Source organism: Sceloporus undulatus, chromosome 2 (assembly GCF_019175285.1).
Source record: "Sceloporus undulatus isolate JIND9_A2432 ecotype Alabama chromosome 2, SceUnd_v1.1, whole genome shotgun sequence".
Taxonomy (NCBI): domain Eukaryota; kingdom Metazoa; phylum Chordata; class Lepidosauria; order Squamata; family Phrynosomatidae; genus Sceloporus; species Sceloporus undulatus.
The window spans coordinates 192,134,534-192,152,172 of NC_056523.1; the positions used below are offsets into that span (position 1 = coordinate 192,134,534).

At 40.2% G+C, this 17,639-nt stretch overlaps 1 protein-coding gene across 3 annotated transcripts in view; it reads left to right on the forward strand.

Annotated features, from left to right (window-relative positions):
- Positions 1 to 17,633, forward strand: part of PLXNB3 (plexin B3) — a 91,382-nt gene extending 73,749 nt beyond the window's left edge. For 2 of the 3 annotated variants that reach the window (XM_042451039.1, XM_042451040.1), the window contains exons 21-27: positions 1,033 to 1,202; positions 2,664 to 2,824; positions 2,979 to 3,126; positions 10,671 to 10,735; positions 13,971 to 14,046; positions 16,369 to 16,443; positions 16,900 to 17,633. In XM_042451039.1, the coding sequence (XP_042306973.1) occupies positions 1,033 to 1,202; positions 2,664 to 2,824; positions 2,979 to 3,126; positions 10,671 to 10,735; positions 13,971 to 14,046; positions 16,369 to 16,443; positions 16,900 to 17,004 (800 nt within the window). In that variant the 3' untranslated portion in view covers positions 17,005 to 17,633. Of the gene's footprint in view, positions 1 to 1,032; positions 1,203 to 2,663; positions 2,825 to 2,978; positions 3,127 to 10,670; positions 10,740 to 13,970; positions 14,047 to 16,368; positions 16,444 to 16,899 lie in introns of those variants that run through there. The other variant, XM_042451041.1, reaches the window with a different exon arrangement.
- The last annotated feature ends 6 nt before the right edge of the window (positions 17,634 to 17,639 follow it).

Consider the following 17,639-nt stretch of genomic DNA (forward strand, 5'->3'; position numbering starts at 1 on the left):
GCAAGATGTTGTATTTCAGTAGGGTATTTTATTGCATGTGCATTAGTAGGGGTGTTTTTTTTAAAAAATTAGTTTGTTGGCCTGAATTTCTTTTTATCTGAGAAGGAAAAGGGTAAATAGGTAAACTGGCATTTGTCAAATACTGTGTGAGTGGTGGCAATGGGCACCAGAAGCAATTTTAGGGAGGCACTGAAACCTCCTTGAGTAATGATCCTATCTCTTATTGGTAAAAAGCTCCATTTTTATTTTTATTACTGTTTACATGTTTTTACATTTTTTCTTTGCTGCAATTTATTTGCTTGTTTGTTTCTATGAAAACAAAGGAAACTATAGCTTTTGTGAGAACAATTGAGATTCTTCATCATAGTTCCATTCTTTGTTTTCCAGTGTAGTCGTGACCTTGAGACAGATTCATGGATCCTTGTGTGCTGTTGAGATCTGTATTTGTTTCATCTATAATTCTGGCTGGTGTCTTTCTTGTTGTTTCAGTAGACAGCCTACAAGCTGCATCAAATCTAGCAAGCTATGAATCAAATTGATCTGGAGAGGGAAGAATAGTTGTTTAATTTAAATGCAAGACCCTGTGGGCCTACAGAATTATAGCACTATTATTCCCCTTTAATTGCCATGGAACCCTGAGACTTGTAGTTTGATCAGAGGCATCAAAATTGTTCCCAGTCTGAGAATTCTAAATTTCCTTTCCTAAACTGCAAGTTCCAGGATTCCATAATATGTTGCCATCGCAGTTGAAGTGGAATCACAGTACTGTAATTGTGGAGTACTGGGGGTCTGCATACTCCTTCTCACAGGGCTCAACTTTGCACTTTTCCTTTGTTTGCTGAAATGTAGAATTCTCAGACTGGGAACAATTTTGATGCCTCTGATTAAACTACAAGTCCCAGTATTATATCACCAGGAGTGACTGCAGGTATCAGTTCTACACAGTAAGAGAGAATGGCCTTCAGAGTATCATGGTAAAGGTTGAGGTGGCCCACCCTCACACTGTAACAGATCCTGTTGCATCCTTTGTAGATACTCCAATGCTAGAGGATGGTGAGGAGGGGGGAGTGCGGCTCTGGCATCTGGTAAAGCCATCTGAAGAACCTGAACCCACAAGGCAGCAACAAGATCGGCGCAGCAGCCTCCGAGAGCGTGCCAAGGCTATCCCAGAGATCTACCTCACCCGCCTGCTTTCCATGAAGGTAAAGGACATGGCCTGTTTTTGTTGTGTGTTTTTCTCTGTCACACACATCTCTTCCATAGGCATATCCAGCTCTTTAAGGGAGTATCTTTCAAACTGTGATTCCTTAGTTTATCAAGGTAACAAGATCAGTATGACAAACCAGCTTCCTTGGAAGGTATTTTGTCCACTACAACCAGTTCCCTGTTGCAGGGCTCAGCTCCAGGGCCATGTTGTTTGCATTCAGGTAGCAAATACAAGAGACTCAAAGAGACTGCATGAATTTGAACTCTTTGAAATAAAACTAAGGATACTTACTGCTTTATCTTTCAAAATAGTTTTTACAAAATCCCTCATTGAAAACAGTGACTGGGCAAACACAGCAGTTGTGGGATGAGAGAAGATGCCCCATGATAGAGTAGAATTATGCCTAGGGAAAGAATAAATGTAGAGTTTTTGCAGTGGAGAGATAAACACAGGGTCCTTAAGGATCTGTACTGCTGGGTAATATTTTTTTTTAGGGTCATAAATGATCTGGAGTTAGGGGGAAACATCAAGTTAGCCAGATTAGCTAATGACATCCAGTAATTTAGAATACTGTAGATGTGTTTCTGGGTGTTACTTGTTTGAAGTATACAGAGACTAATCCTTATGGTAAATACAGTATGGATTAAGGTCTTGTTCTAATATAATTTAAGAGGGCTAGAGTAGGGTTAAATGAATGTGTATGGACTTCTCCCATACTAAATGTTAGTACTTGGCAAGAATTGTCATTTCTGTAGCATATCAATATAGCAGGTGAAAACTTGTTTGGACTGTTCTTGCCTCAGCCTATGGCCTTTGGAGAGGAAGCTTACAGGTCATTGAACTAAAGCTTAAATAAATCAGTTCACATTATTTTTTATTTTGAAAATAGATTGGGAGTAGACATGCTTCAGATATTATAAATCAGATGTATATAATTCAGAATAAATTTCTACAGGCTAGCAGATGTTCCCAAAATTTTCCTCTTAGAGATGAGAACACAGTTGTACATGTTTTATTAGAATCACAGAATCATAGAGTTGGAAGAGAACCCAAGGGCCACTCAGTCCAACTCCATTGTGCCATATAGAAATACAAAATCAAAACACTCCCAACAGATGGCTATTCAGCTGCTGTTTAAAAACCTCCAAAGAAGGACACTCCACCAACTCAGAGGCAACATGTTCCACTGTTGAACAACTGTGACCATCAGGAAGTTCTTCCTAATGTTTAGGTTAAGGTTTATGTAGTTTAAGGTTGTGTCAAGGAAGGAAACTGAGAGAGTCTGTCCTTGAAGGTAGTCAGGAGAAATTTTTTGGTTATCTATACAAAAGGGATTACTTGAGGGGGGGCCCATATTAGTGTCAACAGGAGAGCTGCACTGCCACTCAAACTTGTGCTTCCTATCGATCTTGTGGGTTCTTCTCTAATCCCTTTTTCTCCCATTTCTCCCCCAAAGGGAACATTACAAAAGTTTGTAGATGATGCTTTCCAGGCTGTGTTGAGTGTTAACCGGCCAGTACCAATCGCTGTCAAGTATCTGTTTGACTTGTTGGATGAGCTAGCAGCACGCCATGGGGTCAATGAGCCAGAGACGCTGCACATCTGGAAAACCAACAGGTGGGATGGGGAAGGCAGACTGAGCCAGGAATGAATAGTGATGGCATGGAGTTGAAACTTAGCGAATGGTAGTGGTCGAGTGTGAATACTGGCAGGTGGAGGGATGAATGGTAGCAAATCACCCAATTTGAAATGATTTTTCTGTCCACCCCAGTCTGTTGCTGCGTTTCTGGGTGAACACGCTCAAGAACCCACAGTTCATCTTTGATGTCCGTGTCTCTGACAATGTAGATGCCAACCTGAGTGTCATTGCTCAGACATTCATCGATGCCTGCACAACTGCTGAGCACAAAGTTGGCAGGGTAAGTGCCTGTGTGTTTACTAGCAGAAAGTGAGGCGAGGGGCCCTGGTGATGCAATGATTAATGCTGGTTCTGTTTGTGCTGGCCAAATGGCTGTAATAAAGTTTGGTATAAATATAAATATTGGCTGGTTCTGCAGCCACACCGTTGTGAGTATGATTCCAGGGCTCCAAGGTTGATTCAGCCTTCTATCCTTTTGTAAGTCAGTAAAATGAGTACCTAACCTGTTGAGGGCAATTGGCTTACAGATTTGTAAACTGCTTAGAGAGTGCTGAGTTCACAATTGAGTGGTATAGAAATGTAAATGCTTTTTATATGTGCCTTTAAGTCACCTATAAGTTTTCTGGTGGTAAAGTCCATGCTTGGCATGCAGAAGGTTCCAAGTCCAGTCCCCTGCATTTTTTGGTAGGTGTGTGAGATAGTTCTTCCTGAAGCCCTGAAGAGCCACCACTCTTCAATACTGAGTTTGGTGGCCTAGAACAGCAGTTCCAAACCTGTTCTCCATGGCTCTGCGAGTCAAAAAGGTTGGGAATCCCAGCAGTTCCTAACTGGGATAATAGGGCTCTGCGAGTCAAAAAGATTGGGAATCCCAGAAATTCCTAACCTGAGCAGCATTGTGAAAGATGGACAGCTTGGATCTACAGGAACCATAGTCCACTCAAATGTTCTTTTTTTGCTTCTCCTGTTCATTTCAGTGAGACCTATTTGGGGAGGGGAAATTTACACAAGGTTGAACTCAGTGTTAATTATCCATTTGGATATCCTACCTCTAGCACCAAAATGCTTTGGCCTAGCCCATGGTTTTAGCTGCACAGTTTATGACTTGCCATAATAATAAGAGAGAGCAATTAAACAGATGTCCTGAACAAGAGAGGCTTATATCAAACTATTTGTAAAACAGCATAATAAAACAATCCAAATTGCCCAAGGAAAATTGTCAAAGCCTCATTCTACTTGAATATTAAGCAGTCTTCCACAGGAGCATTTGATCTGCCTGCAGAAATCCCAACATTCAAGCACTACTCTGGGCATTTTGTGGTGTCCCAGTGAAAGTGAGTATGGGGTAGTCAACTGTTTTTCCCTACATTACCATGGCTAGTGCTAAATAAGCAACACTAGCCACATTTGAAACTTTCTCACAAGGCTCAGCAAATATGCTGAAATTGCATTTTGAATTCAGTATAGTTTTTAATTGCCAAAGTGTCATCTCAGTTCCAAGGTGCCTCTTGTAGTTTCATCCTGTTTAGAAACTTTTGTACAAAATTGCTGATTTCAAGACGTGTATTGCTGATTATGTGGGAATAGTTTTATTCCCATCCAAATCACAAGACCTTTTAACATTCAAACATTTTAATTGCACTGCAATTAACATTACGTATTGCAAAACATCTTCTCTTTCTCCATATCTGAGCATTTTCTCATTCTACATAATAAGCAGCTTTAATTTTTTTTCACCTTCTGTGGAGGAATGCACTACGATGGTGACTAAAAACAGTCCCTAAATTAAAACAAAGACACTTTTACATTTAAAATGGCATCCGAGAGGCTAAACACTTGTCTGTGTTCAAAGTCTGTTTTCCTGTCATCATTTTGAGCCATTTTCTTTCAGACGTGCACAAATCATTGTAGGACATTGAAGCCTCAGGGCAAACCTTTCTTACGTGTAATTTACACTGCAGTTGACACCACTTTAACTGCCTTGGCTCAGACTTGGTTTTGTAGTTTTGTGAGTTATTTAGCTTTCCCAGTCAGAGAGCTCTGGTGCCACCACAAACTATAAATCCCAGGATCCCATAGCATTGAGCCATAACAGTTAGAAGTGGTAGCAAAGTGCATTGTTTCTGCAGTGCAGATTAGACCTTAGATGCCTCGGTGGCTTTCATTTCACTTAAAGTTACCTATAGAGCCATTGTGATATAGTATTTGATGTTGGGTCAGGATTTTGGGAAACCAGGACTAATATCCTCGCTGGGCCATAGGAACCCACTGGGTGACCTTGGGAAAGTCACATTCTCTCAGCCTCAGAGGAAGGCAATGCCAATCCCCTCTGAACAAATCTCTGAGAAAATCCCATGATAAATTCACCTTAGGGTCTACATAAGTTACAAACAACTTGATGGCAAGCAACAACAACAACAAAGTTATCTGTACTTTTGAGCTATTGTTGTTGTTGAATAAAATCTGAGATTATAGGAATGTTGACATGGAATACCAAGCACCTTGGAAGGTATATCATTTCTGTTCTAAGAAACTCCACTTCCACCATATTAATGATGGTTATGGAATTACACAGGCTTCATTCCCTTTTTAGGGATGTACAAGAGAAACTCTGCATATGCTCAGTGATACCCGGTTTGCTTTATACATACACACTGTTTTTTTCCTATGCTCTAAGCTTGAGATATGACTAGAATTAAGTTCCACTGTAGCTATCCAGTACAGTCGGTTCTTCTTATACACTGATTTTTTATACATGGCTTCAAGCATCCATGGTTTGCAAATGTTCAAAAAAATTATAAATTTCAAATATCAAACCTTGGTTTTCCATTTTTTATGAGGGACACCATTTTGAAATTTCATGATATTTAATGGGACATGAGCATAAACAGATTTTGTTATACACGGGTGATCTTGGAACCAAACCCCAGCGTATAACAAGGCTCCACTATAGTTCTATACCAGTTCAGCTGGTTCCTGGAAACACTTGTTTGGACATGTGTCATCACAAATTTTCAGAGTAATTAACAAAAAATTTAAAATAACAGTGAAATACAGTCATAAAACAAAAAGGTAGTAAATCACCATAAAACAGATGATACAGCTTTAAACATATGTGCAGGATGAGATTTTCAACCTTGATTTTCAGGGTATCTGAAAATGATTTCTTTGAACACGCAGACATGGACACACAGAGTTATACATACATACTAATACATACTGTAGCTCCTAAGGAAAGGTCTGTTGACCCTGCAACATGTTGAACAATAATTAATATTTTCTATTCAAGATACTCCCAAGCATCTTTGGAAATGTTTTTTTTACCCCCTTCTTGGCTGATGCTTATGTTGAATGCAAATGACCCATTCAATCCGTTTAATAGTATGCATACAAAGCCTACTTTTGAAATCAGGAGTGGGACAAGGAAGAAGTCTGGAATGTTAGGGAGAAAATAGTTTTTGCTGCTCCCTGTACTGTAAAGGTTGATCCCCGTCTCACCTAACAACCTGTTGAACTGGTCAAACCAGAATAAGACCTTGTGTTTGCTCCTTTCAAAGGGACTGGTGTTTCTCCTTCCTCACTTCCTTTCCCCCATGATCAAGAGCTCATTTAATGATGCTGTCGTTTTTGAGTTGTAGGCATTTTTTTTAATTAGGGGTTCAGATCATTCTTTTTCTCAGAAACTCTTCTCCTGCTTCTGCAATTCTGCCTGGAGTCTCTTTCTAGCACACAACAACAACAACAAATAGTTTGCTCGCTTGTTTGTCTGTTTAGACTTCTGCTTTTCAAACCAACAAGCAGCTTATATTCCTGAGAGCCTGCATCATGTAGAGGTTTGAGCATTGGACTATGACCCTGGAGACCAGGTTTTGAATCCCAGCTTGGCCTTGTAAACCTTGGGCAAGTCATATTCTGTCAGCCCTGGAGGATGGCAATGGCAAACTCCCTCTGAAGAAACCTGCCAAGAAAACAGTATGGTAGAGTAGCCCTAGGATCTCCATAAATCAATTATGACTTGGAGACACACAATAACAACAACAACAACAACGAGCTAGTATGGTACAGTGCTTTGGGTGCTGGACGAGAGACCAATGCTTGAATCCCCACTTGGCCATGGAAATCCATTGTGTGACATTTGGCAAGTCTCTCATCCTCAGGTGAAGCCAGTGACAAACCCCCTTTGAGTAAATCTTGTCAAGAAAATACTATTTCCAGGGGAGCCATCATGGTGTAGTGGTTTGAGTGTTGGACTAGGACTCTGGGAGTCCAGGCTTTCAGTTTCCTTCTCAGCCATGGAAATCTATTGGGTGCCCTTGTCAAGTCATTGTGTCTCAGCCTTAGAGGGAAGGCAATGACAAACCTCCTTTGCATAAATCTTGCCAAGAAAACCCTATGAGGGGGTGTCACCATGATTTGGTGTAAACTTTCAAACCGATAACAAAGCAACACAAATAATAATTTTCAAAGAGGTAACTGTGTTAGTCTCTTGCAGCATAAAAAGGAAGATGGGAGAAGGAGGGAGAAGAATGTGGCAGCACATTTAAGACTAACTGTTTTTGATTTTTGCATGAGCTTTTATGGTTATAAACCCACAAAGTTCTTGGCCTCTGTAATATTGCTCCCAAAATAGACATGCAGACAGAGTTTGTATCTGATTTTGTGGCAGTGTCTTGTCCTTGTATTACTATCCACGTTATGTGTCCTGTTATAAATGAGAGAATAATGCAACCCTCTCACAAGTTCTGGCAGGAAGACCTCAACTTGCCTACAGTCAGCGCCATATTTTAAACAGTTACTCACTTATAACAGGAGGCATAACATGGATGGTAATACAGGAGCAAAAACTTGCCACAAACCTATAAGCCAACTTTGTCCCCACATCTACTCTAGGAACAGTATTACTGGGAACAATAACATCACCCGCAACATCTTGTTTTTCCTCCAATGTGATATATGCCTTCCTATGTCCTGTTTGCCTTCTCAGAGAAAGAAAAAGGCAAACCCCTTCTGAACAAACATTGCCAAGAAAATCCTATGATAGGGTTGCCATAAGATAGAAAGAATTCAAAGGTACATAGCAACAATGTCAGCAAAGCCCTTCTACACTATATACAGTATTGGACAAACAGAACAGTCTCTATGCAATGGACCCAAATCTGACTTTAAAAATGGCAACACCCAAAAACCAGTTGCAGAACATTTCAATCTTCCTGGACATACAGTATAGGATGTAAAGTTTGCAGTCCTTGAACAAGGATATTACAAAGGAAGACTAGAAAGAGAACCAGCTGAATTGAATTGTATTTAAAATTCCAATTCATTAGCAGATGTATGAACAAAGACAATGGCTTCATGGCACACTACATATACAAGAGTCCTCACTACTGCACATATAGCAAAAGGAATGGTGTCAGAGAAGGTTTTGAACCCACGGTATCTGACTTTTGACACATCAACACTAATGGACAGCAGTGAAGCTCTGAAAGGCCTTTATGAGCTTATGCAGCCCTTTGAAAAGTTAGGGTAAGGGTCATGATTTCCACCCTTCCACCCACTAGGTCAGAAAGTAGTGTGTGTGTCTTTCAAGTCATTTTGTTTTAGCTGAAGTAAACTTCTTGTTTTGTTTTAATGGTCTTATGAAGCCAGTTTGCAATCCTGAGGAAAGCATGCCTTTCCATGGTTCCACCATCTTTCAACAAGGTGGTCCATCTGTATCTCTCAATAAGCTTCAGACTGCAGATGGGAAATTATGCTACACACACACTGCTCCGCCTTAGAAAACAATTACACCAACCAAACACTATAAAAGGAAAACTAGTGTGTCGGGGAAAATGATTGTGTTAAAACCGTTCTCCTTGAGATCCTTGTGGACAGGGAATTTGTGTGTGGGTGTGTTGAGAATTCTGTTGTGTGAGCTCCACCTGGAGTCTGAAGTGGTGTGTAGACTTGCCCAAATATAAGTTTAGCTTCTTAGGGAGAACTAGGTCTCTGTAAAGTCTGCTTCTCTTTCCTTTTTGTTCTTCTTACAGAAGAAGCCTGGCAACAAGCCAGCTTGCCTTGGGCATGCAACACAATCCCTTTCCTTATTGTTGGGAGCACTTTTATGCCTGCTAAGGAATGTGTTTGGCAGGGGTGAGGGAAGATTAAAGCCTGCTAGATATTAAATGACAAATCAAATAATGACCTTTTAAAACAAAACATCAGGAAATGTGTCAGGGCTAAAGGCTCCCTAGAAGTCATGCTCTTTGAATTAAAAGACATGTACATTGAACTACAAGACCTACACATTGATTAAAAGACATGTACAGTGGACCATTGTTATACACTGGGGTTTGGTTCCAAGATCCCCCGTGTATAACAAAATCCTTGTATGCTCAAGTCCCATTAAATATAATGACATAGCAAAATGGTGTCCCTAATAAAAAATGGAACATCGAGGTAAATTTATACTTTTTTGGAACATTTTCAAACCGTGTATGCTTGAATCCGTGTATAAAAAATCCGTGTATAAGAAGGGCCAATTGTACATAACATGTGAGACCATGTCATGACTGAGCTTATGCTCAGAGGAGACCCTTCCCCCTGTTTTTTCTGCTTTATATCAGTTATGCAGGGTCTTTCGTTTGAAATAGGATTTGGAATCCAAACCCTTGCTCACATTAAGTACTGCTTTGGTCAAGGAAAATTGACATGTCCCGTCCTCTTTTTAAAAAATATACATCGTGACTTTTCTGTCCAATGAAGGCAAACATTGAATTCCATTTCACAAAATCCAAAAAAATACTTTTGCTGTAAAATGTTTTGGAACTATTAATTCATTTTGAGACTATCATACCTAAATCGCCACTGATCTAGCCGAAATGCCGCCGCCTGGATGCATCCCAGGGCAAAGCCTCGCTCAGCCAAAGTTGAGAAGCTTCCAATTTCAAAAATTGGCTGGCTGAGTGAGGCTTTGACCCGGGATGCATCAAGATATGGTGGCATCCCATGTACATAGGCGATGATTTAGGTATGATAGCATCTGGGAGCATCCCGGATCCAGAATCAAAGCCGGAAGAGGTAAACTGGCTTATTTGCCAAAGGGATAAGCTCCAGACTGATCGTTTAAAATCTTAGTTAAACAGAAATGTTTTTCAAAACAAACAAAAGCAAACTAGTTTTGAATGGCATGGATATTCAAAAAGTTCAATCAATCATAACAATTTTAGTGTTATTAAATGCCAGGAATAAAGGTATGGGGAAAGTTCTGCAGTCCTGGGGATGGTGTAGAAGAGGCCCTGCTTTCTGCCTTTACTAACAGATTTCACACAAAGGAAAAGGGACGCAGATTCAAGCCAGCCTTTTTCTCTCTGTGTGTCTCTCTCCCCATCTGAGCTTCCTCACGAGGTAGTTGTGAGGCAAACAATAAGACCCTCTTTATATACTGTCTCTGCTTATCTTTGTAGTAGGAGGACTCATAAGTTTATTATATGCTTTGCCACATTTGCATCCTGCCCTTTATCCAAGAAACCTTCTTGTGCTTGAGGTTTATTCAGTTTTTATCCTTGCAGCAACCTTGCTCAACAGATCAACTTGTGGGAACATGAACCCAGTCCCAGTGCACTGAATCCAGGGCACTGAACTGCTTTCCCGATTGGGACAAAAAACTCAGTGCCCTCTTCAAGCTCATACCTTGGCAGCTGAAAAATAAATACATAACCACCATTGCATATTGGGGTGCAGAAATACGGTTTGTGAGATTGTGTGCATGCATGTGTGTCCTTTAAAGAAGCTTTTTGATCAATTTTCCCTCGTTTTTATTTATGCTCTTTCTCTCTTTTTCTCCAGGATTCACCAGTCAACAAACTGCTCTATGCTAGAGAAATCCCACACTATAAACAGATGGTAGAGAAGTAAGTGTGAGCATAAAGTAATGGGGGTGGGGGTGAAGGAAAGTGCTTTCTTCTCTTGAAAACAAAAGGTTGGGGCACACTTCTTGAGGCCCTGAGCTCTACACCCAAAATAATATGTTTATATTGTACTGGTATACCTCAGTTAATAAACTAGATGAGTTCCTGTGCATTACTTCCTTAATATAAAATTGGGTACCATTTGCAGAAATAACAATTGTTTCTATTTTGATGGGATTACACTCCTCCTGAAGATACCTGGATTCAGCCCTGACCTTGGATGCTCATGTTTCTGGAGTGGCTAAGAGTGCATTTGCACAGTTAAAGCTAGTGCACCAGCTGCACATGTTCCTTGGGATGTGTGATTTGACCATGTAGAGAGATCTTGTAGCACCTTTGAGACTAACTGGAAGAAAGAAGTTGGCAGCATAAACATTCATAGATTTAAGTCTACCTCCTCAGATGCATCTGAGGAGGTAGCCTGAAGTCTATGAACGCTCATGCTGCCCACTTCTTTCTTTCAGTTAATCTCAAGGGTGCTACAAGACCTCTCTATATACTGATTCTACAGACTAATACAGCTGTATATTTGAATTCTAACTTGGCCATGGTTACACATGCCTTAGTTGGATTTCTGCCATGTGGGTCTGCCTTTGAAGAGTGTTCAGGAATCTCAACTAGTCCAAAGAGATGCAGCCAGATTGCTAATGGGTGCTGGTTAATGGCAATACATAACTCCCTTTTTTGCAACACATGCACTGACCACCAGTTTTTTCCCCAGGCACTATTCAAAGTGCTGGTTTTAACATATAAATCTCTATATGGCTCAGGCCCAGGCTATTAGAAAGACCATATCTTCAATTCCCCACTTGGTCATAGAAATCTACTGGGTGACCTTAGGTGAGTCACACATTTTCAGCCCCAGAAAACCTTGTGATAGGGTCCCCATAAGTTAATTGACTTGGCACACAACAACAATAATCATCTTCCTATATGAACCTGCTCAACCTTTAAGATCTGCAGGGAAGGCATTTTTCTCTATCCTACCCATCAGCATGGCTGATGGGAACACAGGTGAAAGCCTTTTCTGTGGCTGCTCCCACACTTTGTAACATCCTCCCTAGAGAACCTAGGATGGCTCATTCTTTGTTGTCCTTTTGTCCTTCCTTTTCCATCAATCATTTGGGAACCGATTTTTAACAAGAAAGGGGCTTTTTACAATGCTGAACTGTTTTTCATCTTCACTTTAAAGTAAGATTTTAAATGGTTTTAATTCTTTTGTTATTTCATAATTTTTAATTGTGTATGTTTTTAATTATTTGCATGCTTTGCACTGTATGGGTTTTTATTGTATTTTCTGCCTTTTTGTAAGCCACTTTGAGCCCCACTTTGAAAGGAAGGCAGGATATAATTAAAGGGATGGATGGATATGTGTATACCACTTCGCACATAAAAAAGATGGAGGGAAAAAGACAGTTTGAAATGAAGTTTGAAATATGATGTCCCTGGCTTGCTTTAATACATTATTTTGAGATTAAGTGCTTGGACCTACAACAAAAGGTTGCAATGTGAGGGGACTCTTCTTCAGTTTTCCATCCTGTTAAGAATGCCTCATAACGTTTCACTCTATTACTTCCCTTCATCCAGTTTCTTTTCTTTCCAGCCCATTTGTATCCTTTGCCCACTGAGCATCCTTGGTATCCAACAGCTATTTTGACCTTCTTCCTCTAAATATTTTTGCTTAAAATTTCATAAAAAAATTGTGTAACACTTGGGTTTCCTTGGTCCTCTGATACCACTTGTGCCGTGTTTTATTTAAAAGACGACAACCTATTTTGGCTGTATCAGTAGTTCTCAAACTTTGGTTGCCCAGATATTTTGGACCTCAGCTCCCAGAAGTCCTTGCCAGGAAAGCTAATGGTCAGGCATTTTGCAAGTTGAAGTTCAAAATATCCAAAGAGAGTTTGAGATTACATTTATGATGGAAGAAGGCCTTTGGAGAATAAATTCACTATTAATGGTGCAATACAAAGTCATGAAACAAAACCACACCAATTCACAAATAAGGAGAGACATTCTCTTTCTCATCATAGAGTGAGCTGGGTTCAAATAAAAACAACAAAAACTCCAGGCACGAGGCAGATTTGGCCTCCTTCTTTGCTGGCAGGTGCTGGAAAAGCTTGGCCACTGACCTCATTCCTATCGTAGTTCAGTTAGCTCCACCAGCAGAGTGCTTTTGCTTGTCACTGAAAAATTGTCCTTAGCAGCTGCTCATATTGAAAGGAAGGCTTCCCATGGCAGAGACTATAACTTACAGGTACACAAGTGAAAGAAAGAAGTTGGTACATGAGCTTTCATTGACTTAAGTCTACTCCTCAATTGCATCTGAGGAAGTAGACTTAAGTCTACGAAACTCATTCTGCCAACTTTTTTTAGTTAGCCTCAGAGGTGCTACAACAAGATCTCTCTACCTACTGATCCTACAGACTAACACGGCTATATCTTTGAAAGGTGCACAAAAGGATCTTGTAGACTAACCTTTGAGACTAACTGAAAGAAAGAAGTTGGTAGTATGAGCTTTCATAGACTTCAGCCTACTTCTTCAGATGCATTTTTTAAAAAAATATATGGTAAAATGATCCTGTGTTTCTGCTTTAAAAATCTCCTTTATTTCCTTTCACAAACCAGTATTTCGTAATAAGTAAAAACACATGAGCAAGGTGGTTTTCAAGCTGCAGTGAACAGGGGAAGATCACAAAGAAGGGATCTTTTTCTCACTGTTACGTTCTAGAACATTTCCCACATTGCAGAATCATAGGCTGCATCTACATTGCAGAAAAAGAACAGTTTGACACCACTTTAACTGCCCTGGCTCAGTGCTCTGGAATCCTGAGATTTGAAGTTTGTTCTGATACCAGAGCTCTTTGACAGAGAAGGCTAAATGTTTCACAAAACTACAGTTCCCAGAATTCTATAGCATTGAGCTATGGTACATAAACAATCTTGCTCATGTGTTTTTACTTATTACGAGACATTGTTTTGTGAAAGGAAATAAATAGCATTTTACTTTACTAAGCATGCAAATTAAGATTGGGGGCTGAAGATGCATTAAGGGATAACTCCTCATGACTATGTGCACTTAGGTGCTATCTTGTCTTCTCCTGTTCATTCTTCTCAGTTCTTCACTAATCCTTCTCCTCTTCTTGCCTGCCTCCCTCTTTTTTATTTATGTGGCCAGGTATTATGCTGATATTCGACAGACGGTTCCTGCCAGTTATCAAGAGATGAATTCAGCCCTGACCGAACTTTCAGGGGTAAGGGATTACAGCCACTCTCTTTGAGCCATGATTCTGTGAACCAAAATAGGATATATAAGAAATTGCACCCTAGTTTCTCTGATCTGAAACTTGTCTACGTTGATTTACATGACTGATTTAAACCAGTGAAAGTTTATATGACAAATAAGTGCATCAGATCTCTACACATTATACAACTCCTTCCCTACACACAGACACACACACACACGGCTTGACCTTTTCGTTGGAATTTTGTGTACTAAGCAGTTCTGATGATGTCTGGGATATGATGCAGCCAATCCTAGAATTTTTTTCAGAAAATGGGTTGAACAAAGGCTTCTTGTGTCAAGATTTGGATGAGACTTGGACCATTTACATGATGGCTTCATCATGTGCCAGTCCACTGAAAATGAGGCTTATTCACACACTTGTCGGCTGATGGTAGTCGTTGGAAAAGGACTGTAAAAGTCCATGCACTAGAATTTGGTGTGTGTGTGTGTGTGTGTGTGTGTAAGAGAGAGAGAGAGAGACCAAGACCATGTACTGAAAGTGGAATATTGTGTTTCCAAGAGTTCTCCAGTCCATTTATTATAGACTGGGCCATATCTTTCCTGCACCCATCTGCATAAGCCCAATATCAACCTGGGTTCAGTTTATCCTGCGAAAAGGGGTAACACGAATAAACCCTAACACTTAACATTTCTATAGATTTTCCAAAGTGTTGAAAGTGATCCATGTCCAGTATTTCAGTAAACCTACACTAATCCTGTAAGACGGAATTATCCCCTTAACCAAACTAATTGTTGTTAATGAGTGGGAAGTTAATGTGTGGAAAGGGCTAGCATGGATCTATATGGCAAGACCCACTTGATGCACACTATTTCTTCTGGTGCACAAGACCACATTTTACACACCCCTTGCAGTGATCCCAGTCACAACATGAGCATGTTCAGTTGTAGTACTTTGCTTTTCTCTAGAGGCATGAATGGCTTTCATTCACTGCTATGGAAGAAAGTAAAGAGGCATCTGAGAAACAAAATTCAAGAGTGATCTGCTCACTTCACTTGCTGAGAGTCAAGTCACTTGCGGCTATCTGAATGCAAGGTCTCTGCCCTGGTTTTTACTGAGGCAGTTAAATCTGTATTTGAGCTTCATATGTTCAGACCATAGCTGTGGCCTCACAAGACTGATGGTTCTTGTTTATTATGACAAAAATGCCTTTATGTAATATTAAAAATATTTATTTATTTCATTTATATGCTGCCTTTCTCCCCAGAGGGACCCAAGGCAGATCACAGATAAAACATTTAAAATCTCAATAAAATTCAAAACAATTAAAACATCTACATTCAGTATAAAATCACATAAAATATACATAGGTTAAAAACAAACTAAAAACTGATCTGCTCCATAAAAACAGCTTGCATCAGTCCTAGACAGCAGAGTCTGTGAGGGATGATGGAAGTTGTAGTCCAGTGATATTTGAAAGGCTACGTGTTGGTCATCCAAGATGTAGAGTGCAAGTGTGCGTTTAAGGATAAGCATTATTTTAATCCTGGAAGTGAACCACAATATTTCATTAAGGTTATGTCTGAATAGATGTGCAAAGACCTCTGCTGTAGCAGTCTCATTAGTTCTATCAATCCAGGAGCACTCACCAGCACAATAGAAACTATTATCTAGGAGTGACACAAATATTCCTCATTTTCCCAATCTTCATGATGGATACAAATGCAGGTGAATCTCCCTTATCTAAAATGCTTGGGACCAGAAGCACTTTGGATTTTGGATTTTTTTATTTTTTTTTAGTTTGGAATATTTGCATGTACATAATGAGATGTCTTGGAGATGGGACCCAGGTTTAAACACAAAATTATGTTTCATGTACACCATATAGCCATAGTTAGAAGGTAATTTTATAAAATGTTTTAAATAATTTTGTGCATGAAATGAAGTTTGTGTACAATGAACCATCAGAAAGCAAAGGTATCACTGTCTTAGCCATCCATGAAAACATTTTTGGTTTTTGGAATATTTCAGATTTCAGAAATCGGGATAAGGGAGGCTCAACCTATAATGTTCTATAGGATGATTAAGAGCATGGATGGTTGTAGAGATAAGATATATAGATAATGTATGCTCTCAGCCTCATGGGAAGGCAATAGCAAACCTCTTCTGAATAAACCTTGCCAAGAAAACCCCAAGATAGCCTTAGGGTTGCCATAAGTTTGAAATGACTTGAAGGCACACAACACACACAAATATGTAAAATACAAAGATGGTTCAGATACCATGAAAAAGAACTCGAGCTAATTTTTTTTCATTGTCTTATCTTAACAGAAATACTCCTCTGACCTCAACTGCCTAGTGGCCCTGCAAGAACTTTACAACTATATTAACAAGTATTATGACAAGGTATAGTGAAAAATTCCACTGTAGTTACAGGGGAAGGGAAGATGAAGAAAAAACTAAGCTAGTTGATATGGGAAGGAAGGGAGGTCCATCTAATCCAGCTCCTCCAAAGAGGTTGCCTGCTGGGTAGAAAGGCTTTTAGGGGGAATAAAAGAGGTTTTCTGCATGGCACAGGCAGCCAGTGGCAAGAATCCTGTGGAGCTTTACAATAGTGTTCATATGCAATTCGAACAAGCGATTGGACTTTTTCATAGATTGTGTAAGCAGGTTTCTGAGATTTACTTATACAAGCATTTTCCCAGGTAGTACAACAGTCTGCAGCATTCCCAGAAAGATGTGATGGCACAGCTGTCCCTTTCCTGTTTCAGTTCCTTTCACTATTCTGCAGAGTGGGATAGCATTACATTGGCTCTCAACAGGATATCAGCCAGTATATTGATTTTGTGTCCCTTTTTACAGATAATCAGCGCCCTAGAAGAGGACCCATTGGGCCAAAGGATGCAACTAGCCTATCGCTTGCAACAAATTGCAGCTCTGGTAGAGAACAAAGTGACTGACTTGTGACATTCTCAGACCTGCTGTCTGCCCAGATTGGGCCTGATTTAACGGTGCAATCCTAAACATGTGTATTCAGATGTAAACCTCACTGAATTCTATGAGGCTTACTCCTCAGTAACAGCGATCTACAATTTCAGCCTATGGGAGCCAGGCTGATCCGTCCTGAAAGTTCCCTGCTGTCCAGTTTTGTGTTTGTGCGGACATATCAACATCCCTCCCAGTGCCTTAGCTGCACAGATGCTGCCGAGCAGTCTTGCACTCTGTGTGCTCCTGTGCTCACTTGTGTGCGCTCTCTCTCTTTTTTAAAAAAACTAGTTGTAAAGGGACTGCTCCCAGTCTGACACACTGGCTTTGTATATAAAAGGGTGTATTTATTTCTGTCACTCTCTGAGGAGGGTGCCAGCTACTGTCTCCCGTCACTGGGGGAATGGGTTTTGGGCAGCTTCCTGCTGACCACTACAGCGCTTGGGATTTTGGGGATTTATCCCTTCCACCCCAAAAACCCTCGCTGGTAATGCACTAATATCGGGGTGGAACTTTCCTTGGTACAAACAGACTCTAACTAGTCTCTATTTTAACCTTCCCCATCTATGTCCCCCCTACTCAATTTTATGTATATATAAATATGGGAGCTTTCTGCT